Source organism: Manacus candei, unplaced genomic scaffold (assembly GCF_025592945.1).
Source record: "Manacus candei isolate 608988 ecotype Guabito, Panama unplaced genomic scaffold, ASM2559294v1 h1tg000037l, whole genome shotgun sequence".
Taxonomy (NCBI): Eukaryota; Metazoa; Chordata; class Aves; order Passeriformes; family Pipridae; genus Manacus; species Manacus candei.
The window spans coordinates 11,040,705-11,066,588 of NW_026138085.1; the positions used below are offsets into that span (position 1 = coordinate 11,040,705).

At 44.7% G+C, this 25,884-nt stretch overlaps 3 protein-coding genes across 5 annotated transcripts in view; 2 read left to right on the forward strand and 1 right to left on the reverse strand.

The window, feature by feature from the left end:
- Positions 1–247: 247 nt before the first annotated feature.
- On the reverse strand, positions 248–5,659 carry THG1L (tRNA-histidine guanylyltransferase 1 like). Of its 3 annotated transcripts, XM_051794258.1 has the most exons (6): positions 5,454–5,659; positions 4,249–4,425; positions 3,627–3,796; positions 2,798–2,886; positions 2,087–2,194; positions 255–1,016 (listed from the first exon to the last, which is right to left on the reverse strand). In XM_051794258.1, the coding sequence occupies exons 1-6, from the start codon at positions 5,642–5,644 to the stop codon at positions 855–857; spliced, it is 897 nt and encodes a 298-aa protein (XP_051650218.1). In that variant the 5' UTR covers positions 5,645–5,659; the 3' UTR covers positions 255–854. The 3 variants fall into 3 exon arrangements, with proteins under 3 accessions (XP_051650220.1, XP_051650218.1, XP_051650219.1); XM_051794260.1 differs by lacking the exon at positions 5,454–5,659 and having other exon boundaries at positions 248–1,016; positions 3,627–3,701; positions 4,249–4,315; XM_051794259.1 differs by lacking the exon at positions 5,454–5,659 and having other exon boundaries at positions 259–1,016; positions 3,627–3,792; positions 4,249–4,382.
- On the forward strand, positions 5,605–11,751 carry SOX30 (SRY-box transcription factor 30). The gene is made up of 5 exons (XM_051794239.1): positions 5,605–6,636; positions 7,641–7,880; positions 8,831–9,004; positions 9,886–10,360; positions 11,315–11,751. Exons 1-5 carry the CDS (start codon positions 5,613–5,615, stop codon positions 11,682–11,684), a joined length of 2,283 nt encoding a protein of 760 aa, XP_051650199.1. The 5' UTR covers positions 5,605–5,612; the 3' UTR covers positions 11,685–11,751.
- Positions 11,752–15,675: 3,924 nt separating this feature from the next.
- ADAM19 (ADAM metallopeptidase domain 19) overlaps positions 15,676–25,884 on the forward strand; it is a 33,684-nt gene continuing 23,475 nt past the window's right edge. The window contains exons 1-3 of the mRNA XM_051793660.1: positions 15,676–15,760; positions 15,996–16,066; positions 19,212–19,282. Of these exons, the coding sequence (XP_051649620.1) occupies positions 15,700–15,760; positions 15,996–16,066; positions 19,212–19,282 (203 nt within the window). The 5' untranslated portion in view covers positions 15,676–15,699. The remainder of the gene's footprint in view (positions 15,761–15,995; positions 16,067–19,211; positions 19,283–25,884) is intronic.

Genomic DNA, 25,884 nt, shown 5'->3' on the forward strand with positions numbered 1-25,884 from the left:
TCTTTGCAGGCACCAGGAATGTTCCCCTGTGTTGCTACTGCCACTCCTGCCCAGTAGGAGACAGGTGACTTCCCAGGCCATGGAAAGTGAGAAAACTCTATCCCTGTCCTAAGAGAATTCCAGTCTGTACAGTATCTTTATTAACTTCACTTTTTGGAACTTCCACCACTTACTAGTAAAAATCCCAGGAATGAGGAAGGTCACATGATAAACCATACCAGAGAAGGTATTATTATTATTTTTAATTTTTACAAGTATAAAAATCCTGTACATTTGACAAAAACTTTTAAGATCTGTCAGGAAACTGCTGAGCCGCTCCATTTCCTTTCAGTAAGAATCAGACATCAGGCAGTTGAATGGTGTGTCACTCATCTGACCAAACACACTGGCCTTGAATTGAAATACTATATGCCAATTGAGTATTCTGGTCCAACTCAGTTGAAACAAAAATAAAATTAATAATTTTCTGTTCAAATATGCAAGCTTTTTTATGGTTCAGCAGTTCAGTAAAATACCTCACACATTAAATGGTACAGAAATGAAGGAAATTTCTATACACTTTTTCTACAAATACACATGTACAAGATACACATGTACAAGGAAGGAGCAGTCTTAACTTATGACAAGTTCTTAACATTCAAAATATAATATGATTTTAGCTCTCCATATGGGCATATCCTGGTATGTCAGACAACACACCAGTGTCTTCTTTTTAGGCAACAACAGTAATAAAACCAATGGAGCTGCTGAAGAGGGTTCCAGGTTAAACTCTGCCAGCCACCATCCGTATTACTCAGTAGCCAACAACCCAAGCAGAGCAAAATGTAAACTATCAATTGTACTTGTCACAGGTATCAATGATCCTCAGCCAGAATCTCAGGATATTCCTCCCAGAACTGGTCCCCAATGATATCACAGTGCAGAGGAACAACTTTAGTCTTAGTCCGGGTCACTTCCACTTCCTTTTCTTCTGCTTCCTTTGGCAGCTTTATTTTCTTCGTGATGATTTCATTAACCTGAAAATACAGCTGACACATTAGCAGACATATAAGACTCCAGAGGGGATTCACAAATGGACTAGAAACAAAGGCACAACAAAAACAACTATCAACCCTTTATCATACCAGAGTCTGAACATAGCATCTTTTGAAACAGAGTCTGTTCTCAATTCAAAGACTTAATAGTGAGCAGTTGAAGCTGCCCATCATCATCACATGGCCTAAAGAAATTACCTGCAAATTCACATTACTAAGGATTCAAGTATCCTTGAATGAAGCACAATATGTACTTTGGAGCTATATAAAGCAAAGAGGAAACCTTGATAATGTCTACAATTACCAAGCAAAAATATGTCTAAGGAACAAGTGGACTGTATTTCCAGGTGGGAGCATCTGTCTACTCTAGTTAGTTCAAATTGTTAGCCAAAATTTAAATAAAAAAGGATTACAGTTTTTTTAAGTATAGAAGACAAAAGGCTGAGCAAGTTATGGAGAACTCTTAGTATAGACAGATGGAACACTATTTCTACATAAGGTCTCCTAGCACAGAAGGACACTAAGGCCATAAACATTTATGATTTTCTGGGGTTTCATCTCATAAAAAAACACAGGACAGGAATTTTTTCCACTAATTCTGGATCATCCTAGAATGATGAACATTTCCAAGTTACTTTTAAAGCAGAAAAGGACTAAGTGTACTATGAACTGAGCTGCATTACTGAACAAAAGGTTGTAATTCCTTTGCCATGGATACACTTGGGACCTAATTCTGGGAAGGGCCTGGCACAGGCCCCAGTGATATACATAGTCATGTGTCGATACATGTTTTATCTAGTTGGTCATAATTTGTATCTAAGCCAGACTTCACAGACTAATTTTTATATTATGTTCCTGGAAACAGATATCTCAAAGACATCTCCAAAACAATTAGTCATCTTACACATCATTACATGGCAAATATGGTTAGTTAGTTAGTATTTATACCTAGACAACCATTTGAGATACATCTGGTGATTTTACAGTGTAGCCTGTCTGCCACAGTGTAACTATTTAAAACATGAGCAAGAAGCTAGTGGCAAGTTTTTTACCTTCTGCCATATTAAGACAGTTCCTTTTCTATACATCAAAGGTTCATTGTTGTAGTTGATGTTGAATTCAGAAAATAAGATTTCATTCTTATCTCCAGCCAAAGTTCCCTGAGAAGAAACGAAAAGAAAAATACTCTTATAGATAATAACCAAAACACTGAATCTCTAGGGTAGAAGATGGGTGAATATTGAAAGACTGACGTTTGTGCAGGTTTTTCACCTTTAAGTCACAAGGTTCAATTACTTCTCTCAACAGAGGAATTAATTCCAATTGCCAAACAAGTATTAAAACTGAGAAGTTTTTTATTATATTTTCAAGACAAATAGAAGAAAGTCAAAAGACTCCAGGATAAAACAGAAATAATTTGCTGAAGTCTACACAAGGAGACAAAACACAACAAAAGGGGCTGGGAATCAACAGTAGCTGAATTCAGCAGTTGTACCTTGTACATTTGGATACTGAACATTTCATGACACTTCTAAGATTTCTGAACTTGCTAATTAAGAACTTAAAATCCTGTTAATAGTTGACCAAAAATACATTCTTTGCTAATGATACTAACATTGTGCAATTCAAGAAGATGTTTCAATCTACACCCACAAAATTATTACAGACAAGCCAGCCAGGGCTGCTGGGCAGGCAAGACACTTTACAAATCTTATGATTTAATTTGTAGCTGGAAAAAAAACATGACCTCAGGAGACTCTTACCCGGAGCCTGTCCTGTGCTTCCACTGGTGTCAAACCACTTCGCTGTACAAGCATCCAAAACACTGTATTATAAAGGTTATTAATATGGCCTACAGAAAACATACAGAAGAGCATGAGAAAGATTATTTGCCAAATTTAAGTGACTACTTAAAAAAACCCAGCTTTATTCCCAAGATACATCCAAGAACAATGGGGAATTAATATAATCAATCTCTAGTGGCTAGAGAAGATACAAAGTTTGTGACCCATTTTTAAGGTACTGCATATCAGAAGAATGACTAGAATAGACAGATTTCATTGTAACTCTGAAAAGGGAAGAGCAGGGGGTAAAAGATGTTTATGTGTAATGTGAATTATGTTCATTTGAGCAACAGGGGCTACATACTGATAAAAGCCTAGAGTGTAAACCCAATGCTCTGTTCTAGCATAGAATATACAACACTTTTGATTAGTACCTGGTGTGAATTTAAACATTCACATCTCTTCATTACAAAAGATTATCTTGGCTAAACCAACTTAAAACATAAAAATGAATAAATTAATTCTATTAATAGTTCTAATATTTCCAATGCTGAAACCGCAGCAGGCAATGCCAATCGCAGGAGGCAATAAATGTAGTTGTAGCTTGACTCAGAATTTCAGCCAACATTTCTGTAGCCATACAAAGCCCCAAACAATTCTAACATTGCTTATTTATTTAAATCTACTACCCTACCTGCTGTTCTTTCACTGACAGCTATATATACAAATACACTGGCAATAAAGGCATTTCTAGTCAGAGGGGAAGAGAACTCAACTGCACGAATCTCTGTTTTCTAGACACACTTACAATCTGCTTGCCTCCAGCTGAGATAGTCCTTCAAGTTCTGGTTGCTGGGATACAACACAATTCGTCCATCAAATCCTGGTGGGTACAGAAGTTGTTGGTCCTTAAAGTAATCCTTCCAGTAGAAAACATAACTTGAGGCAAACTGGGAGACCACGTGAGTCATGAACTTACTTGCAAACACAGAATGAGAGAAAAAAAAGAAAGAAGTACATCAGTATGGTTATATATCTGAGGTATCAGTAGTGATAATTCTGGTGGAGAGCAGCATTTCTTAAATAATGGCCCAACAGATCAGCAATGGCACAGTGTCTTTTGAACACCAGAAGTTCTGAGAATCAAGCAAAAGCGTTTGGAAAACGTAACATTTTGTTAATATAATGTTTGTTCTAACAATGTTTATTTATAAAGTTTGTTTTATCAAACTTTGTTTTTAAAGCTCTGTATTACTGAACGTATTTTCCTGGAAGATCATATGCAAAGAGTTCACAAGAAGAACCTGAACTAACTGCAGTGTGAGCACCAGCTCTCCTCCTAACCCCTGTGTGTAAGTAAAGGTAAATCAAAGAATTACAGGTCTGGAGAGAGGTGTTAAAAACAAGTTCAGTATCAAAGCAGCTGTTACCTTGCTCTTCTTTTAAACCACCTAGTCTTCTTTTTGAAGACAAAACTATATTCATCACTCTGTCCATAAGCAATAGCAATATCCTCCAGTTCTTGCATCACTGTCTGGGCACACCTGGTCATCAGCTGCAGGGCACGGTCATCATTTGGCTTCTTGAACTCATGCTGCTCAGAAAACCTCCAAAGCAAAAATGGTTGAATAAGAATTCCTTTAAAAGGTATAAAATGCTAACCCATTCATTTTCCTCATATTTTCTTTCTGTGAATATTGATTTCCAGCACCTTGTAAATATTGACAGAGAATTCCCCCCAAGCATGGAAAAAAACCAAACAAAAATCCTCTTTTGATATACGCTGGATAACCCATTCACTTTCCCATCAGTATCTCACCCTAACCAGTCCTTTAAAACAGCTGGTTTAAGCATTTTGCTTGGAAAAGGATGACAAATACTACTTTCTGTAAACTCCTTTTATCCTAGGGCACCTAGGAAACTCAGTCCAATACAGGCAACATTATCAACTAACTTATCAAAGTTTTACCAGAACCAGAGATCAAATCCCAGCAAGAATCTGTGTCATCTACGAGCTGAGGGAACTGTGTTCTATTTATCCCAAGGGAAGGTGAACACCACACAGACACTGACTCCAAACACCAACGCACACTCCTGTACCAACTGCTGTCCCTTCCCAACACACTCAAGGCACTGGGACACCATTCCCCCATCACCTGGCCACATGAAAACAAAACCCCATTCGTAATTCTGTGCCCTGGAGAGACCCAGTGAAGGTTCATTGGGATCGGGGAGGAAAGGGGGATCTGTAACTCCCGCACCTGCAGGACAAGCATCCAAAGCATCGTATTATAAAGGTTATTACTATGGCCTACAGAAAACACAGAAAAGAGTGTGAGAAAGACTACGGACCAAATCTAAGCGACTACTTTAAAAAAAGCCTGCTTTATTTTCAGAGTTGTATCCAAGACGCATATAACGGGGAATGATGGGGAATTAATATAATCAGTTACTAGAGAAGATACGACGTTTGTGATCCGTTTTTAAGGCGCTGCATATGAGAAGAATGACTAGAATTAGATTTCACACGGGTCATGCAGAAACAGTCCAGCGCAACGCAGAGCATCACCCAGGACCCTCTTTCCGGCCCAGCGCTCCCAGCCCGCACCCCCCGCGTCCCCGGACTGCCCCTCACCTGTGGAAATTGCGGCCGTCCAGCCGCACCACTATCCAGCAGTCGGGCAGGCAGGTGTCGTCCGCCTCGAAGTCCCGCACGTACTCGAACTTGCTCTTGGCCATGGCGAGGCCGCGCCGCCCGCCCGCGGAGCCGGTGCCGTGCCCGCCGCCCGCCGCGATGGCCGCGGCCGCCCGGCAGCAGCGCAGCATGGCCGGCACGGAACCGGAAAGCGCCGCCGGAGAGAGCGGCCCCGAGCCCTTCTGGGCGGCCCGGAGGAGCGCTCGGTGGTGGCGGCGGAGGGCGGAGCGCGGGGCGGGCGCGGGGCGGGCGCGGGGCGGCTCCGACAGCGGTGCCCGGGACGGGTGGTCGGTGCGGGGGGACCGGCGGGGAAAGGATGAGGGGTCGGTGCGACCCCGCCGGCGCTCTCGGGATGCGGGGTCGGTGCGGACCCAACGGCGGCCGCGGGGTGCGGGGCCGGTGCGCGCCCCCGGCGCGGGGCCGCGGGGAGCGTTGGCGCAACGGCGGGCGGGGAACGGCGGCGGGATGGAGCGCAGGACCGCCCGGCACTGCCGCCTCCGCACCCGGGCTCCTCACAAGTCACCCCCCAGGCACAGGGAAGTCGTGGGTCCCCTCGGGGGGCTGCGCGTCAAAGTGAAGGAGCTCCAGCCGCAGGATCGCCCCGGGCACGGCGCAGGAGTGCGGGAGGAGGGCACGTGCTTCCCGGTTGCGGGGACGGTTGGAAAGGAGGCCCGCGGAGCCATCCGGAGAGAGGAGGACCGCGAAAGGGGCAGCGGTGACAGCCAGAACGAGAAGATGCTGGGGCACGGTGGGAGTGGGAGTCAGCCCTGGAGAAGAGCTGCTGTCAGAGTGGAGCCCCCCAACGTGGCCTTTGAGGCGCGCCCAGTGAAGGTGGAGAAGAGCGATTCCCCAGCTGGATCCATGTGCAGACCTGGTCCAGCCAGCCCCGATGACCGCGAGGTCCAGCAGTGTGAGAAGCGTGGGTGCCCTCCTGAAGATCAGAACATCCCGGTTGTGTTTCACCCCTTACCTTCCAGGTCCCACGTACAGATCCAAGGTCCTCGGCCCTCACAGCTGATCCGTGTGCCGGTAAAACAAGTGCCACTTCAATTGCAGCCTTTAGTGCAACCTCCAAAGATTGAAACGAAAAACATTCCCCTCACTGTCCTGCCCTCCGATTCAGGTATTACGGTCAGAGAGCTTGCAAGGGTCCAGTCAGTGACACATGAGGTGACAGGTTAGCAGGAAGGAGAACACAACTGGAAAGGTCATATTAGAGAACCATCCCTTTGGATAGGCTGGAGTTAGCACAACTCTCTTACAGAGCATAAGACATTAACGTGCGGGAGCACAGAGTTCTGTAGTGGTTTGTTAAAATCAATGCAGTTTTGTCTACCTGCTCCCTGGCTACATGAAACCCCTCAGAACAGTGTTTGGAATTACGTTGAATTGTGATTGCAGGTTTAAGATAAGGAATCTGGTTGATTTTTAAAGGTACGAAGCATTCATACACCTCTGAGAAATCTGGGGCATGCCTGTGTTTACAAAGAGTCAAAGCCAGGTATCATGTAACAGTCATTTGGGAACACAGGTTCCTCCAACAAAATGAGTGTCCAAATCTGAGAAAAGAAAAAAATGCAACAAAATCCGACCAGAAACCTGGAACAACAACAACAACCTCAGCTGAGAAGGCAGGGACTGCACAGGTGTGGGACTGAACAGCCCTACCATCCTTAGATCTGGTCCCTGCATCCTTAGGGCTTTGGTTACAGAGTTCTGGTGGTGATAACAATCCAGCTAAATGAAATCCAAACTAGTGTATTAACAGTCCTATGTTTCTTGGGGGTTTTTTTTGTGTTTGTTTGTTTTGTTTGGTTGATTTTTTTTGTTTGTTTTTTTTGTTTGGTTTGGGGGTTTTTTTGTTTGTTTTGTTTTGTTTTAATAAATAATATGTAACAAAAGCCATGTAAATGATTCCTTATGCAGTGACCCAGTGAAGGTTAGTGGAGGATGATCCCTAAGCCTTAGTTATTTTTTAGGAACTGCTCTCCAAATGTGCACCAAGTTTCATCTGTTCCAAAGCTCTAGTGAATCTGTTGCCAAATATCCTTTGGATCTACTAATTAATATAACCTGTAGTGCTGTATTCCCTGAAAGATGATCTTCTTTCCTTGCCTTGTTGCACAGGTATGCCAGATACTCCATTTAGCAAGACCAAAAGTGGCCGTGTAAAGCGTCCAATGAATGCATTTATGGTGTGGGCCAGGATCCATCGGGCTGCTGTAGCAAAAGCTAATCCAGGTGCCAATAATGCAGAAATCAGTGTTCAGCTTGGTTTGGAGTGGAGCAAACTGACTGAAGAGCAGAAGCAGCCGTATTATGAGGAAGCTAACAAAATAAAACTGAGGCACAGGGAGGAGTTTCCTGGTAAACATTTTATTTATTTACCTGAACGCTTTAGAAGTGCAAGGCTTTTTGAAAAATGCATCTTTTACATTAGAGCAAGTAATAGAGATGGAAAAAAATTACAAATATTTCAAGTACACAGTCCTTTTGTGTGCCTGAAACTGTATAGATTTTTTTAAAGTATCCAAAACATTTAAGCACCAAATGGTGCTTAAACCACCACAGCTCCAGCAACTCTTCTGAATGCTTTAGTAGTCTAGTGGGCAGATAGTGAGTTTGTTGTGAACATGGCCTGCTGCATCATTTTCCATGCTCCAGAAAAAGCTGCCCAGGTGGCCTGTGGTGACATATGCATCCGTTCCTTAAAAGCAGGAAAGGGAAATGCCACAGGAAGCACAAATGGCATTGTATTCTGTGGGATTCTCCAGTGTGTAGACTTGGGGTTCTCAAATAATGGTGTGGAAGATGTTGTTTCTCAGCCTTTTGTCAAAAGGGTTAAAAATTTGTACCCCTAACAAATTAGTTTCTCCGTAACACACAGTTCAATAGAACAGAGCATAAGTACTCTAAAGTATAAGTACTTTTTAAAAGCTTTTGAGATACTGGGTGTCATGATCCTTTCTCTGTTGTCATAATCCTCCTAGTTCATGATTATGGCTAATCCTGGTAAACGAGATCTGACTAATCTGTCATAAACATCACTCCCCACTTCTCTGTATTTCTTTGTCTCATGAGCAGTTACTACTTGGTAACATAGAAACAATGCCCAAATATGTCTATTTTATTTTCATCTTGCGTAAAATTCCCCATTTGCCAGCTGACTGAAAAAAATGGAGTATTGCCATTGACTGTGGGAGCAAGTTTTGGGCTAGTTTTATCAGATACTTCAGAATTACAGATACCATAGCTTTAGATAAATAATGAAACCATCTAAAATATTGGGTGTCTGCATCTTTTTTCGTCTCTGACAGGTTGGGTTTATCAGCCGAACAAAAAGAAGTGTTTCCCACCACCTCGCTCTGCTGTATTTTCTGGCACCTCTCAGAGTACCATCGCTACAAGCCCAGCTGGCCCTCGTCCCTTCCCGTCACCTGTTTACTCTTTTGCCAGCCCCAATGTTAAGAACAGTATTGGACATCCAGTCTGTGAGTTTTCAGTAGTGACTTATTTAAAAAATTCAGAACTTACCTGCTGTAGTAAGAGTTTGTATTTACAAGGGCATGTAGTGACAGAGCTCTGGCTCTGTCAGTCCGTGGATAGTGGATTTCAACAGCAAACAGCTTAATCCAGGCAATGGCATTTTCCTCTTTAAGCATCCTGACAAGGACTGCTCTCTTTACAAGGAGACAAGAAAATGAAATGCCTGTTCATGCTGTGTGGTAATATTTGGAGATTTTTAAAAGAGAACACTCAACTTTGTTCTCGTGAAGTTCTGAGTTAGTGATGTTTGAAAACACTCATTCAATGTGTTTTGAAATCCTTCCCTATAAAGGCAGCCCTGTTGACATGAGATGGGATTTGAAACCGTACAGTGAAGTTTGTGCTCTGCAAAACATTTCAAAGTGAAATTGTCTAGTGGGTACATTCACTGGTGAAAGAAGAAAACATACAGGGTATTAGGGTGTTTTAATTGTTGCTTCTGCTTCTCACCAGGCAGATTTGTTATAAATTTGGCTCATTCCAACTCAGTAGACTTGTGAGGTCTTCTGAGCTTCAGGCATTGCAAGCACACTCCAACCCATTCTGTGGCCTTATTAGGACAAGACACAGCCCTCAGCAGCCCCACAGTCCCATCACTCACTAGCCAATTCCTTCTTTACTTGGGTTTCTGTGAAAGGAAGCTTGAACATGCGGGCTTCAAACTTGTGTGTCAGGACACATGTAGGCCATGTAGTGCAATGACTGTGAGTTCCAGGGAAGTGGTTGGGGGAAAACGATTCAGGCTCTAGTGTGGTTTGCTACACTGCTGTTTATAAAAACTCTTGCTGTATTCATGTCTGATAAATAACTGTTTTGTCTTCTAAAGGTGAGTCTCCTGTTATTCATCTGCCAGCTTCTTCCAGTCAACATACTCGTCCAGTGACTCTTTTCCAGACCACTGGTGCAAGCACCACGTCAGTGGCTGTTCCAGTTCCAACCCTGCCCCTGCGCCCTGTAATTTCAGCACAGCACTTTGCTAAATCTGCTCAGACAGAAGCTTTTGTATCATCTGGGCTCAATTTCTCTCTGAAGAGACCTGCACCCGTTTTCGCTGAGAGTTTCAGCAGAAACTCAAGTAACATCACCACCACCAATGGCAGATTTTCTGTCTCTAATAGTGACACCCCAGGGATTCCTATGTTTCCTAGAGCAATACCTATTCCTCAAGTTACCCCTTTTATTCCCACACCTACCTATGTGTCTGCTCCCATCGTTCAACCAGCCAATCTTTTTGGAGGACCTCCTCAGTTTCCATTTTGCCACCCTTCCTTTGTACCTGGACCTCGCTGTTTCCCCCCAAGGTAATGAAACCCTTCATTTCAACACCAGTCAGTAAGAACAAATGCTAAAAGGCAGAGAGTCTTTTGACTTGCAGAAAGCAGATGGAGCATTCAGAAGGAAAGGAGTTCTTACCTTCCTGTAGCTCCTGTGTGGTGGGACCTGCTGGCCTCAGGCTGCTCATAATATATGCCCTGTTATTGAATCTCCATAATACTATTGCAGTAATTGGCACTCCCAAGACCACAGAAAACGGAAGTATCTCCTTTCCACTTTATGTATTTAAGTGCAGTTGATTTTGACAGAAAGGCATTAGCTAGGGATAGTGTATATATATTTTGAAAATGGTCAGATAGAATTAAAGTAGATGTGTGAGATGTCTCCTGGGTCCTATGATTGCAGCTGCCATAACTGCTAATATTTCTGAAATCTCGATGAGTGCAACACAAGACATTCCTATTTTTTGAGGTCCTTTAAAGAAACACAGGACACATATTCCCAAAATTGCTAAAAATGAGCTTTGCTCATGCCTTGGTCTCTGAAATTAGATGGTTTTGTGAGGCCTCTGAGAAAGAGGAGTGTTATAAGTTCACTGTCCTCTAAACTCATTTCTTGTATACAAGGATCATGATTTCTGAGTTGCACTGAGAGTGCAAACATGTGTTTTACTATTCTATGTTGGTTAACTCACTGCAAGGTGATCAGATGCTGCTTTATTAATGATATTATTTTATTGATAAAAACAGCAGGGTTTATGTTTGTTCTCAAAGAAACCTGATGTGTGTATGAGGTTGAAATGAGGCTTATGCCTCATATGGAATCTGGACGATTCTTGTTATGGCCATAGTGCTTAAATTAGGCATGGTTTTAAAGTTTGAATCAACAGGATAAGCTTACCAACACAGAACATCAGTGTCATTCTGCAGCCCAGGCAGTCTGCACTTCTGAAAGCCAACTTTGAATCTCTTTCATTGCAGCACATTCTCACTCAGACCTCCATTTGGCTACGGGAATTTCTCCAGCTCAGTGCCTCAGTGCTTCAGCTTTTATGAACACAGGAACCAAAGACAGGAGGTGATATTTTCAGCCGTGAGTGAAGACTATCCATTTAGGAGATACTCAGAAGAAAGTATACACGGGGACCAGCGCATCTGTGAGAGCCCTGAAGTGGTGCCCTGTCAGAGCAGCTGCACCAAGGAGCGGTCTCTGAGCCCCCTGCCACAGCTGGATGTTGAAGTGGTAGAGGAAGTTTTGCCATCCTCCCCATCTACTCCCTCCAGCACTTACATCATCAATGTAACTGATAGCGATGAGGAAGAAGATGTAAAGTTGTTTCAAGTATTGTAATTTTTAAAACAAATTATAGTCCAGAGAAGTATTATAGAATGGGAAATAAATGTTTTCCTCAGCACTACCTTTTCAGTCAGTGTGTTCAGTGGGAAACCCATGTGGCTTCAGCAAGTTGCACAGGTCATTTTGGAGAATTTGATGAGCTGTTTGGAACTTGAGAGCTTACATATAGACCTGGGGAGGGTAAATTGTAACTCATATAACAGACTTCTGTGCAGCTAGGCTGGACATTCCTAGAATGATGAGCTGAAGTAATTTTTTCAGACAATTCAGGCTACTAATATTAGTTTATATATGTGCTTGTGTGTATTTACAATTATGAAAATCCAAAGAAATATGGGAAGAGCTGAAAGCCATGGATGGAGAAGTCCATCCATGCTGGGCTGCCAGGGGATGCATGGAGAGGACTACAGTGCTTCACATGTGCAAACACAGTTAAAAAGATGTGGTGTGTCTGCATATAGAATCTTCTACCATCAAGTTCACTTGCCTGTAGGAATGAAGCAAAAGTAGTAGCAGAAAGTAGCAGCAGTGACCCACCCTTTAAAGGAAGCACAGAGATTGCTTTGATATTCTTTCACTATCAGCACATTGGGACAAGCCCTTGTCCAATACCTGATCATCTTACAGCACTTCTCCCTCTTTGGCAGGACAGCTGCTCTAGGGCCTTTCCAAGGATTCCTGCTGTCCTACATGGGTGGTGGAAAACCAAAGTTAAATAGAGTATTCTGGGTCAGCTGAAGCTGCTTTCAACTGCTCAGATTCAAGATAAAAAAGTTCACTGTTAAATCTCCAGTTCCCTTCACGCATTCAGAGCCTCCCTTCTTTGATCATTTCAAATGATCTGAACAAGAAAAATGTTCTGAAAAATGAGATATTTCACATTCTGCTCAAGTCAGCCAAAGACACAGAATTTCTCTCATCCGTGTGAGTATCTGTCATGCAGAGGTTAGGCAGGACAGTCTTCTCCCTTCTCCTGCTAAGACTTTGATTCCGGGTAAAATTTCCTCCAGTGTCAGCAGGAGTCTTTTCAGAGCACTTTGTTCAACAACCTTTCCTATTTCTGAAGAAAGAGTTCCAATGAAATATTACCGAGCTCTTACTCTGATACATGTCCAAGTCATTCTCTGCATAAGTCTGTTCCTTGAACAGGCGTTCTTCTCCCTAGGCCTATCTATTTCCTTGGTGGCTAACTTCTAATTTACTATAAACATAATGAGAGAATTGTCATCTTTTGCTCTCCAACCAGCAACAACAGTGTTAAATCATCTTGCAAACTGTGGAGCAAGTGCAGAACCCCCACTGCAAAATCTTTGTCATCAGCTTTGCCCTGAGGAGGCTGAAACACCTCATTGTGGAGCCTAATGAAGGCCCCTTGGTCTGGATGCTGCGTGGAGGCTGCTGCTAATGGGTATGTCCATGCCTTGATCACAGGGGATGTAACAGAGGAGGGAACAGAGCAGAGACTCGACATTCCCAGCTGATACTTTTAATCAGGCAGTTAGGATCCTGGAGGAAATGAGTCTGGGCCTGTAAAATTCCTAGATAACCTAAAGTCTGACCTTGCTTTGTGATTCAGGCAAATGTCCCCCTGACTTCGGTTGGAGCTTTTTGAAGAGATGGGCACAGGCAGGATCTGACTCATCCTGTGCCAGATGCAGGTACCCTTACAACATCTGAGCACTGCTAGGAAGGCTGAAACATCCTGACTCTTTCCATGCAACGTCTCGGTAATGTGATATATCATATATATATATATATATATAGATTAACCTATATATAACAACTGCACAGCCTGTAGTTATATTTTTATAGAGGGAGTTTCTGGTGATTGTAAATTAAGATATCAATTCTCATATTACCAAGATCCAAAGATAAAAATATCACTATGTAACAAATGCAAATATTGCACATATTTTATTTTTATGGTACTTGAATGCTGAAAAAATCACAAGCAGATAGTTATTGGCCTAAGTACTTTAACAACCTTAAGCCTCCCTTTATTCCATTTCATGCTTTTTTTTTAGGCTGATCTTCTTTTAGAGAAATATATGGAGCAGTCCCTATGAAGATTTGTTGTACTGAGAAGATTTGTGACAATCTTTCAGTGCAAACATACATGTTCCTCATCAAAGTGGGGGGTTTTTTTCCTTTGGGTAGATGGAAATTTTATGCAAGGATGAAAGCAGAATAGCTAAAATTGTGTCTAAATTTGGCTTGCATTTTTACTTATTTATAATAAAGACATCCACAATAGTGCCATTGTTTTCATCTATATTATAGGCAGCTATAAATAAGTGGGGGAATTCACAGAAAATAGTCAAGGTTTCCCTTCAAGATATTCCATATGATTAGAAAAGAGCTGAAATTTGGTCCCTGGATTTTTGCTCTGGGAAAGAACATGATTTAGATGTGCCATAAAAATTTGTGACCTCTCTGTGGAGCAGATAAAATGTCATTTGTAGCCCACTCACCCTGATTATTCCCTCTAAGTGTCCCCACGATGCCCTGAGTTTCCTCTGCCAGGGTGATATCAGGAATAAACTGACCTTCACAAGGTCACAGGGGTCCAGCATGTGAAGTGCTGGGGGAGAAAGGGGACATATATGAGAGTCATAAGACAAAAGAGTATCTGAAAATGGAAACAGTCATGTTTCCTTTGGGCAACAATGGCAGGAGCCAGCAAAGACCTTCAGTAAAAGAGAGATCAGTGTTTTCAACAGCATAAATAATCCTCTGGACAAGAGAGAAAATCATTACTATTATCTAGCAACCCTTTATTCTAAAGAGAGTGTTAATTTCCTATCAGGCTGATTTACCAATACATTCTGAAACACAGCCAGGTGCAAATTCTCTCAATTTCTTGTTTCCCTGGTGATTCACTTACATAGACATTTAAATATAGAGATGAATGGAAAGAGTTGAGTGGATAAGGCAGATCAATGGCTGTCTGAAGAGCATGGCTAAGAGGTAATGCCTCTTCCTGCCACTCGGAGCTGACTCCTTAAAACTTCATGCCAGTCCACCCGTGCAGCCTTGAGTGAGGCTGCAGTTGAGCTGGACAGGAGTCACAGTAGAAATACGCTGACACAGGGAAGGCAGTTGCTTTTTGTGGGCTCAGCATGTGCAAGGAGCATCTACAGCACTGTGGAGACTTGGTGTTTGCAGCTGGTAACTTCAGCATGACCCCACTAACTCTCCTCTCCTGATATCACCCTAACCCCACATGTAATTCAGCAGTGAGACCCTGAGTCTCACACCTCCAGGTTCTCAGCTCCCTGAGAGGCAAAGGACTGGCAAAGAAATGATGTGTGGACTTCAACCCATGACTCAGCCCTGAAGGATGCAGGAGAAGACAGGGATGCTCCTTTGGGAGCCTCATGGGAGTGAGTGGAAATCCCTGAAGGGCAGCACAGGGAATATGAGCTATGGACGTTCCCAAGCTCTTCCTCAAGCCTGGCCCTTCCATCTACCATAAGGGGAGAGAGACACTGAACATGTTTTTGGTTCTGCCCTTTTATATAGGCACATAAAAATCTAGCCTTTATCCCTTCAGCTGTCCAGGGGTAATGCATTTTCCAGGAGTGGAGGGATTTAGGATGTCTTTGGAACCACGGGATCAGCTATGAATGGTTTTATAAGATTACACATAAATATAGCAAATAAATAAATAAACAACTGAAGCTATAAGCACAGCTCTTACGGGAGCCTCTTGAGCTGCTTCCGTCCCCGAGGTCTCCCCTCTTTCCTAGCTGTTGCAGGGAGGTGCTCAGACTTCCCCTTGTCCCGAAGTCCCGGGAGGGGGACACAGCCCAGCCCCACAGCCCCGCGGCGCAGGGCAGAGCCGCTACAGCACCCGGAGAGCATCCCCGCGGTGCTGCCTGAGGGATGGGTTGGAAGAAGAAGAGAAGGAGGGGGGCTGCAGGGCGGATTCGGGCCGGTGGGAGGAGAAAAGCGGCGGGCGGGTTTATAGGGCGGGCGGCGGCGGCCGAGCCGGTCCGTACCCGGAGCCATGCGGGGCCGGGGGCTGCTCTGCGGCATCGCCCTCTCGCTGCTGCTGCAGCCACCGCGCCGTGAGTGCGGGGTGACCCCCGCCCGCGCCGGTGCCTCTGGCTGCGGGAGCCCCCGGGGAGGGAGGGTGGGAGGATGGATGGATGGGTGAGTGGGTGGGTGGGTGGCTTGGGGGATCCTCCTGGTTTTCCTACAACCAGCGCAGAGTTCCTCTCCTCTCCTGCCCCGGCTCCGTGCTGTCCAAGCCCGGGGTGCGGAGGGGCCGGGGGTGCTGAGCGGCTCCTCTTGTCTCCGCAGCCGCAGCGCAGCTGCAGCCCGAGGTGGTGGTGCCGCACTGGGCAGCCCTGGGCGGCCCCGGCAGCCACAAGGTAGGTCATTTCTGGTTTGTTTTCAAGCCTCCTCACCGTTACCAGGCGCAGGGAAGATGTCGCGGTTAGTGCAGCACCTGTTGATGCGCGTTTTGGGTTTGTTAACCTGTGACGAGCCGTGGGGATGAGCCAGGATCTGGATCCCGGGAAAGGCTGAATGAGCTGGCTGGCATATCTGGGCGTTGCTTTCACCCTGCCCTCTGCCATGCCTTGAAACCTCGATATGTAGCTACCTGATCTGTGAAACGGGAGTGGGGCCATACAATCAGTGGCATTTAGGGAGCAGCTGAAGAGAGGCATCTGCTTTAGGGGGAGATAAGCCCAGAACGCCATTTGTGTCCTGGGCTGCATGAAAAGCAGTGTGACCAGCAGGTCGAGGGAGGGGATTCTGACACTCTACTCTGCTTAGGTGAGACCCCACTTGCAGTGCTGTGTCCAGCTCTGGGGTCCCCAGCACAGATGGACCTGTCGGAGCGAGGCCAGGGGAGGGCAGTGAAGATGCTCCAAGAGCTGGAGCACCTCTCCTATGAAGACAGGCTGAGAGAGCTGGAGTTGTTCAGCTGGAGAAGACTCTGGGAAGATCTTGTAGCACCTTCCAGTACCTAAAAGATCTGTAAGAGAGCCAGAGATGGACTTCTTACAAGGGCATGGAGTGACAGGATAGGGGGGAATGGCTTTAAGCTGAGATGTCAGGTTTAGATTAGATATTAGGAAGGAATTTTTGACTGTGAGGGTGGTGAGGTACTAAAACAGATTGCCCAGAGAAGCTGTGGGTGTCCCATCCCTGGAAGTGTTCAAGGCCAGGTTGGATGGAGCTCTGAGCAACCTGGTCTAGTGAAAGATGTCCCTGCCCATGGCAGGAGGAGTTGGAACTAGACGATCTTCAAGGCCCCTTCCAACCCAAACTGTGCTATGATTCTACAAATCCCAGCTGTGAGGGGGCTTCACTAAAATAAAAAAAGCCAACCAGTAGCTCAGGTGGGTTTAACTGTGTCTTAGACACAGTATATGTTGATACAGATCACAGCCCTGCTTCTGTTACATGGATGGATGAAGTGGGGTGTCAATAGTCTCTGGCCATTCTGAGAATTGCTGGGGTGCCAGACTTAACACAAACACAACTTCTCAGCCTTTGTGTTGTCACAATCAGAAGCAATTACAGTTGCATAATCAAATGAAAGAGGAAAATCCAGAGGGTGTTATTTACGTTGTGAACCAAAAAAAGGGGAAGCTTTATGGGGAGATACCATGATTTTTCTTGAGTATTTATTATTAATTTATTATTATTGTGATGTTATTTGGGGGTTCTAAAACTTATTATTGTGTCATATTACACCAAAAAAAAAAGCTACAATGACTCTGTCATGATCTTAATTCTCTTTAAAGTGCCTTTGTAGTGCTGCCTGCAAGTTTTGGTTCTGTTATTGATAGTGATGCAAATACATCTGGACAGCGTTTCCCCTTGTATAAATTTGCTGGGTCTCAGGGGTTGTACTTGGTTTGTTTCAGGCAAATTCCTGTTGGCTCTGAAATGAGTGTTAGCAAAGCTTATATGCAGCTGGGATATTTCAGTTACACAGCAATTGATGGACTCTGGAGCAGTGGGATTACTGAAGGAGAAGGGAGGGTGATATTTGTAATAATGATGTTTGCACAACCTTTGTGAAGAGACTTTTACAGTGATGGAGACCCTCAGACCCCCCAGTTACATTTAGTTACTGAAACACAGAATCACCCTGAAATGTACTGAGTACCTGTGGTTGTAAATGAAACTCAGACCCTTGGAATTAGCCCTTGTTGTATACCCTTAATGTATTAACTTGTTTTGCATCATCTGTGCGGGCCTGATGCAAAGTCCTGGAAACTGAAGGAAGGATGAACAAAACCCAGAATATGAGCAGGGAGCTGATGAAAAAAGTTGGATTTGATGAAGTGACAAGTGAGCATATCTCTGGGCTGACAGATCTATCATCAGAGAGTCCCATTCAGTCAGTCTTGCTTTATTTCACTTTCAGTTGTTGTGTTCTGCAAAATCTTCTCCAGCATTGATTTAGAAAGTACTATGGGTTAATTTTCTCACCAGTTCTCATAATTTCTTTTTTTTCTTCCAGCTGAATGGAGAAGTGTGTTGTTATCAAATGAGTTATTTCTCTTCTGGGAAATTTGTTCATCCATTTCCTTTATGAGAAAGCACTCAGACTCAGAAATCCCGAGCTGAGCTTAGGTGTAGTGGTCCTGCTTTGAGGAAGGTAAAACTGGAGACCTCAGAGGCCCTTCTAGTTGGTCCTCTAGAAAGCATATTCTATGTTTTCAGTGTTTTGAATGATTCTTTTTTAAATGATTGGTTATAGTGTATGCATTTGCCATTCCACTAAGAAATTAGGGTCTGTTCTGTTCACACCAGCAGGCCTTAGGGAGCCTGTTGTCCTGTGTCCTCCTTCAGAGCTGCAGACAGATTGCAAGCCAGGGCTGTAGCATGTGCTTGAACACACTAGAAAGTTGCTGTCATGGTTTCCAGTCCCTTGGCAGCCTGGGACTTAAACAACAGCAGCTGTGGAATACTGTCTTTACAATGGCTAGAGCCTAAAGGCATCCAAGGGACTCTGTTGCATGTCTTTTACTGTCTTTTTCTGTGAGTAAAGGAACTATGGAAGAGATGTGAATCCCCCTGTCCTGAAATAGGCTCCTAAAAATGTCTTTCTGCTGTGACAACAAAGGAAGCTTTGGTTAACTAGCTCATTCTGGGGCACAGTGTACAGGAGAGGGGGGTACAGTGTGCTCCTTCCACCCGGTGCTCCTTCCACCCGGTGCTCCTTCCAAGTGCTCTAGCACCGGCACTTGTTGCCTTGTCTGAACCCATTATTCCTCGAGACACCAGGATCACTAGCCCAGGTACAGCATCCCAGCAGTGTGCCTGTACTGCTTCCTGGCTCTGCATGGCTGTGCCATGGGATGCAGCAGCGTGCCTGGAGCTGGGAGCCACCACAGCCCATCCCTTCCCTTCCCCATCACTTCAGGTCTGAAGTAGGAGGAAGGCAAGGAGTGGTTTAAGGTCAGCTGCAATTCCCAGGGAAACAATTTGTGTTTGTGGATGTGTTTGTAGTTATGGTGTGTGAGTAACAGGCACCATCTCTCTTACATGCAGCATCCACTCAGAGCTGAAGTTATGGTAAAGGCAGAAGGCCAGGAGCTCGTCTTGGAACTGGAGAAAAATAGGTAAGTGTGCTTGTGCCTTGCATTGTGATCTCACTAAAATAATGAATAAGGATTACAGTGAAATCAACAGGAAAACCTCCACTGACTTCAACAGGGTTTTGATAAAGACAGGATGAGGAAGTCCTTCTCTGGATTTCAAGGTTATTCCAAGTCTGAGTCCCCTCAGATGTTAATCACCTAAGCAGCATGGAGTGTAACAGAGCTTTGTCAGCAAAAAGCAGATGGTGACCTGACCCTCAGTGTGTAAACTTATTTTTACATCATAATTCTTACTACATGAACTGGAAAATGTTGCTGATATGAAGCTCCCTATTTACCAAATGGCTCAGTGCTTTAGAGTCAGTGTGACTCTAATGAGGATTTTATTTGCTGTGAGCCAAAAAGGTCCTACTCTGCTTCCTAGGAGAAATGGTCTGACAGTTTCAATTCCATTAGTGCCCTTCATGCTAAAGTAGACTGAAAAATTGCTTTTGCATTAAGGGAAATGCAGTCTTCTCTCAGGCATGAGACAGCAATGCTGTGTGCTATCATAGGGCGTGATGCATATTTAATTCAGCTGAAGCTGCAGGAGATTTAGGTAGGTAGAAGGATTCTGGTCTGGATGCTGCCCCAGAGCCCCTCTGCCCTGTGAGTATATTAGTTTTCAGTGGAGGAAGAGCAGCTGGAAATTCAGCTCAAGAAGCTTGTCTGTAGAAGTTCTGTCTTGTACTAGTTCTGATGGCAGTGCATAAACCTAAGTGATATTCAGTGTTGTGGAGGAAAACCAGGTTTTTCTTAGCCCTGTGTGCATTAAAGCCTGAAATCTATGGCTGATGGAAGGAAAGTATATCCTACAAGCTGTTTCCTGTAATAAGCTACTGAGAGTTTCAGTGCTGCAAAAGCGATGTGCTTTTGACAGGCAGTCATGCACCTGTGTAGAACTAAACAGAAACCACTATCCATTCTGTGTGTTTTGGCATCTCTCAGCTGGGAAAATAGAGACCAGGCACCACGAGCACTGCTAACTCTATCCTGTCTAATGCAGGAGAAATAGCTGTTGCTGATGACAGTGGTACCAAGCCAGGCTCTGAACTGAACCTGGAAGCAGCATAACTGCTGATGCTGCTGGGAGTCTCCTTCCAGGACTGTCAGGTCTTGCTTATTCTGCAGTTGCTATGCAAAGGTGAATATTTCTGGCACGGTGGAAGCTGGCAAGAGAAAGGATCCTTGCTGAGTTAGTCCATTTGTGCTCCAAGCATGATGACATAGCCTCCAGGTGCCTCGCGGGAGCCGTGCCGTGCTATTTACAGCACAGAAAAGCTCATTGCTGGTGTTAGTAAACAGAATTATAATAATAGAAGGTTTCTATTGTGTTTATTTCCTGAAATGCATTTTCATTCATTGAGATGTATACACACAGGGTTAAGCCTGTGCACACACTTCCACTGCAGGATGGATCTCCCTGCTAGGGCTGGTGAAATGCAGCAAGTGGTTTGGAGTTTTCTGTTTTTATTTTCTGTGGCAAATGCAGGTGATTCATAGATAGCAGTGTTTCATGAGGGAGTCTTGCCAGGCCCAAAGTCCTTGCTCAAGAAAGATGATGATGCAGTGCCAAAATGCAAGTCTGAGCTTGATTAGTGGAGAGGCTCCACTTGTCAGAGGCTTGCAAAGGTGCAGAAGTAATGTAGAGACACTCAGATTGAAAGTGGAATGATGAAGTCATCCCTGGGAGCCCTGTGGATGCTGTTTATCAGCATCCACAGAGCACTTCTAAGTGAAGACAAACTGCTTTTCCTTGTTGAAGTGTGGGGCAAGGCAGAGCCCAGCCTGGCTCCTCAGGTTCCCAGCCTGGGGTTGCTCCACAGCCCGCAGAAGCTCATTATTGCACTTGCTGATCTTACAGGGAAGCCTGAGATTTTAGCTGAGCTTTGGGGTGCTGAGTAGTTGCAGCACCCAGGACTTCTGTGAAGAGTTTGTTTGGTGCCCAGACAGTGGGAGAGAAAGTGAAATCTTCTGAGTGGGAAGTGTCCCTTCAAAGTTGTCTAAAGTCTGTCTGTTCCTGGTTTTGAGTTCACATGGAAGTGGGCCTAAGAGAACTGCAACTTCAAGGAAGGTACTTGGGGCTTTTGAAATTAAAATAAGACCCAGAGTTCTGTGTCATTTAACTGCTCAAGTTAGAGGAGTTTCTGAAAACCAGCTTTGCTACCAAGGTTGGTGCTGTGCTCCAGCTCTGTTCCTGGGCTCATGACAGAGGTGTGAACACACCTGCCTGACCCCTGTTTTGCTCTTGTATCCACATCCCAGATTCCTATCACTCAAATCATAAAATGATGGGCATAATTTGGGTTTGGTTGGGATGTGATTTACCCAATGGTTCCCAAAGCTAGAAAGAAGATTTGCCAAGCTACTAAAACTGCTCAAAATTATGTTCTTGGGGGATTAGGCAGCCTTGTTACACATTCACCACTCTCCTTATGGAGAGACAGAACTGATGAGATTGCTTTGAAAAGTAGGGGATGTGGCATAATCTGTACAGCTTTGGTAGGGATGCAGTAGCTTTGGAAGAAAGGTGCTGGTTTCAATATGTGGAAGTAATGTTCACACCAAGCCTGTGATTTCATATTCCATATGAAAAGGACATTGTGTTCATCCACAGGAATTATTGCATATCTTGCTTCAGAGCTGTGCACAACCTTGTGTTTTGTAATAAGCTCAGCACAGATCGACATTTGGGCTTCATATATTTACAAATACAGTTATTGCATTACCATAATATTGCATTATTTCCTGCTTGGGATTTTGATAAGAAAACAGAACCACACTTTAGTTCCAAGCAGAGTTCATGACACTAGCTAATATTTCTGAATAACGACAAAAGTATATCCTCCAAACGACTCAGGCTTGTTTTAAATGACTCAAAACCATGTCCTGCAGCTGCGGGATTGGAAAGCTCAAAGCTGCACAAACAACAAATATATGGAGAGATGCCTATAAAGCAGATTTAAATTTGGCTGGGGCTTAGGAGCGGAAGAATCTGAGTTGCAAACCTTGGATGAAAAGTGACTTTTTGTAAAAGGCATTTGCATTTGTTAATAAAAAGCAGCTTTGGGCCAAACAGGGAGGGGATGCTGAGAGGCTCTCAATGTGTGTGGCAGCAGTGCCTGGTGTGAGTCTTTCCTTAGTGGAGAGCTCATATTTGCACAGCAGAAACCTGCGTGTAATTTATCTTTTAACCTGAGTTCAGGAAAAGTATGAACAAGACTTTCCTCCCTGTTCTCTTCCACTTTGTGTCTCTCATGGGAAGAATAGACTTGGGAAAGGCCCTCTCAGCTGCCAAGGGTAGTGGAGGCTTCTCCAGGGGATGTCCCTGCCTGCAAGGGAATCCTGTGAGCAGCCTGGATTTTTAGCTGCCTATTTTGGATGCTGCCTGCCCACAACAGCCGTGATGGTGAGGGGCACTTAGTGGCAGAGCCCCAGAGGAGATGTGCAGCAACTGGCTGAGGACACTGCAAAGGAAGTCCAAAGCTCATCTGGTCTGACCTTGGGAGCCATCCAGATAGGTTTTTTTCCTGGGCAACTGGCTCTGATAGGAAGTGGTATCATTCCCAATCTCTTCTAGCCCCACCTGGGTAGGGGATGAGCACTCCCACCCCACTTGATGCTCTCAGCGGTGCAGTAACAGAACTGTGTCACTTGTATTTCACTGTTTCCTGCTTTTGCACATTTCCCAGGACCTCTCCTACCAACTGAGTGAGGAAGAGGTGAAGTTGCTGCCCATTTCCGAGCAGGAAGGATATATGAGATTATTCCACTGATGGGCTACACATCATCAGTGTCTAATGGTCTTCCTTCATGGGGAGGGGGTAAGGGTTGTGTAAAAGAAGGAAATTGAGTTTATCCTGTTCTACTGTCTCTTGGAGTCATTAGGAAAACAGGGGTGGGACCTGGAAAGCCATAGCTACTTTTCAGCCTCCTGATTCCCTTGGATCATTCAGTGATTCCTCTATATGGGGCAGAGAGGAAGAGACAAGGAAATGAAGCCTTTTAAATCTTTTGTGCACTGACCCATTATCAACCAGTTCTCCATTTATTTTATTTCCTTTTTCCTCTCTGGGCAACTTTTATGGTTCCTGTTGGTAAGCTGAGGGGCTATGTGACAAATCTTGCTTGGGTCCCTTAACATGATTTACACAGTGAATGTCACAGATGATGCAGATGGCAAAAGGGGATGGACAGTCTATAGACTGTGAGGTTTTCCCAGAACCTACAAATGATTTGTTTAGTTCCATCTCAATAGCTGGGAAGCTACTTTTTCCTTCCAAACTGCTGTGTTTGCACAATAAGCATGTTCTTAGCAAAAGCTCTTGAGGAAGGGAGCTTAAGGGCTCCAGGATTCATCTGGATGGAACTCACCAAGAAAAAAATTTTGGATTTCATTGGTTTTATGAAGTGCCAGGTTTTGACTGGAATATTCCAGAAACTTGAAATCTCCCATTTCCCACTAGTGATGGATATGGAAAGCAGACCTGCCTGGTCATGTTGTCATGGGTCATGTGTTGGTCATGTTCAAGTTGGGGTCACTTCAGTTTTTTGATAATAAATTCTGACCTTAGGGAACACTTAAGTGACTGGGAGGTTAGAGTTCAAATTCCCCTTCTTATCCTACTTGGATCCTGCTGAGAGACAATGGAGGGGGACCACAAATTGTAGATGGAAATTTGATGTCTAAAGTTTCTCGGGAGAATCAATTCCCTCCACCCCCAGATGTTGGCAGCCTGGCTGGACAGATTTATTGTGATTTGAGGAAAGAGACAGGGAAAGAGATGTAAGAGACTGAAGGCTTCACTTTTCTTGGTCCCACGACTGAAAAATTAATGTTGATGTTTCTCACAAGAGCTTCATGGACCATTTGGTTTTTGGTTTTGGGGAGGAAATAAAAACCATGTCCATCTCCTGGATACTACTGGATGTTTTTAAATTGGCAGAGGTCCATGCAGACTAGCCTCTCTGTAAAAATGAACCCACAAAAGATTGCCAATGGGACCAAATTATAAAAAATCCTTCTTGCTCCAAATAGCAAGAGCACCAGAATGCTGCCAGGGCCCTCTGGGTGCCTGTGGGTGATCTCTGGCTGGTGGAACTGAGCACATTCATGGTGGTCCACTGGGAGGGAGGGCTCTGAGCCCCTCAGGCTTGTGCTAACAAGTGATGTTTCACAGGCAATAGAAAACTGCTCTCATTTATCGGGAGAATAGGGGTGAGGTTCTCCAGAGCAGCTGGGAAAAGTACACTCCCTCAAGTGAACATGGTCATGCAAGAAGGGCCTCAGTTTTACTTCTGCTGTTTTTTAGGAGCATTTGGGTGTGCCGTGCAGCCCCTCTCCTCCCTGCTGCTTCTCTGCTCCTCAGCAGTGGCCAGATGAGCTGGAGGCCTGTTCTTGCACCATCCCCAGGGGTGCCACAGGGGCAGCTGCCTGCCAAGAAAGCCCTGCACCCTCAGCCTGTCTCTCCTGTGCAAAACCATCAGTTCATGAGTGAAGTATGTGACCTCCCTCAGCACAGAGCTAGGCTGCCATGTCCTGTCAGCTCTGCACGCAGGGCCCTTCCAGGGAGCAGCACAGCGGCACAGGGAGGAGGGCTTTGTGTCAGACAATGATATCATTGACAGGCTGGAGCGGGACCAAGATCCCTCCACGTCGGTCATCAGCAGAAACAGTCCCAAGCCATCTGTACATTATGGCACCGAGCCACTCTTCCTTCGTTTGGCTTCCGTGCTTGTATTTAACCCGGCTCCCAAGGCTTTCCGGGGAACAAACCCTGCCAAGAGCAGGCTATTCCACCCTGAACTTAGATGCTGAGGTGGACCTTGGGGACTGACTGATCCTGACAAAAGCTGGTCCCTGCTGGAAAGGTGTGAAGGCTTCTCTAGAACATCCTGAGGGTCCCTGTGTAGTTTACCCTGGCCTCAAATAGGCTGCAGCTGCTGTCGAGGTTTAGCAAAGGAGAGTACTCCCATCCAAACCAGGTTTTCCTCTGACTTCATCAGTTCTTCATCCTGATAACTCCTCTAATGAGGGACTCTGTGCTGCCTTTTAGGAAGATGATGTGTGCTAAGTGATCTGCCAGCTGCCTGACTGGATCTCAGAAGGCTTTAGGTGATGTTATTTTGCATCCAAACTCTTGCAGCTTCAGTGTGAGTTGTTGGAGAAGTGGTCACTGAGACATGTAATGTAACTGAGAAGAAAGCATCAAATTGTGCTGTTTTTTCCAGACTTTCCTTCTCCATCAAGGAGGTGAGCTCTGTGCTCTTCTGGAAATGGTCAAGCAGTTTCATCTGTGCTTTGCAGGGCTGAGCTCCCCTGGAATCAGCTGTTCAGCTTGGCAGCGATGTTGTCCTGAAATTATGGCAGATAAGGTTTTGGTGTATGCATGTCTATCTCCTGTTTATCCAACAACTGGTATATGTGGAGAAGAGGGTCAAGACTGGCTGGTGCACTCTGAGGTGGCAAGAAGGCTTGTCTGCTGTTTATTTACAGTTTGGTGAAAGCTTGGCGCTAGCTGAGGAAGTGAGTTGGGCTGGGAATGAACTTTGACAGGCTCATAGTGAGATAGGACCCCAAGGGT

Bases quoted from the DNA above. Each gene is read 5' to 3' on its own strand.
- SOX30 (XM_051794239.1), top strand. From the start codon at position 5,613: ATGGCCGCGGCCGCCCGGCAGCAGCGCAGCATGGCCGGCACGGAACCG. The intron at 7,881-8,830 runs GTAAACATTTTA...CGTCTCTGACAG, and splicing joins GCACAGGGAGGAGTTTCCTG to GTTGGGTTTATCAGCCGAAC. The intron at 10,361-11,314 runs GTAATGAAACCC...CTTTCATTGCAG, and splicing joins CCTCGCTGTTTCCCCCCAAG to CACATTCTCACTCAGACCTC.
- THG1L (XM_051794258.1), bottom strand. From the start codon at position 5,644: ATGCTGCGCTGCTGCCGGGCGGCCGCGGCCATCGCGGCGGGCGGCGGG. The intron at 4,426-5,453 runs GTGAGGGGCAGT...TTTGCTTTGGAG, and splicing joins GACGGCCGCAATTTCCACAG to GTTTTCTGAGCAGCATGAGT. The intron at 3,797-4,248 runs GTAACAGCTGCT...TGTGTTTGCAAG, and splicing joins TGGTTTAAAAGAAGAGCAAG to TAAGTTCATGACTCACGTGG.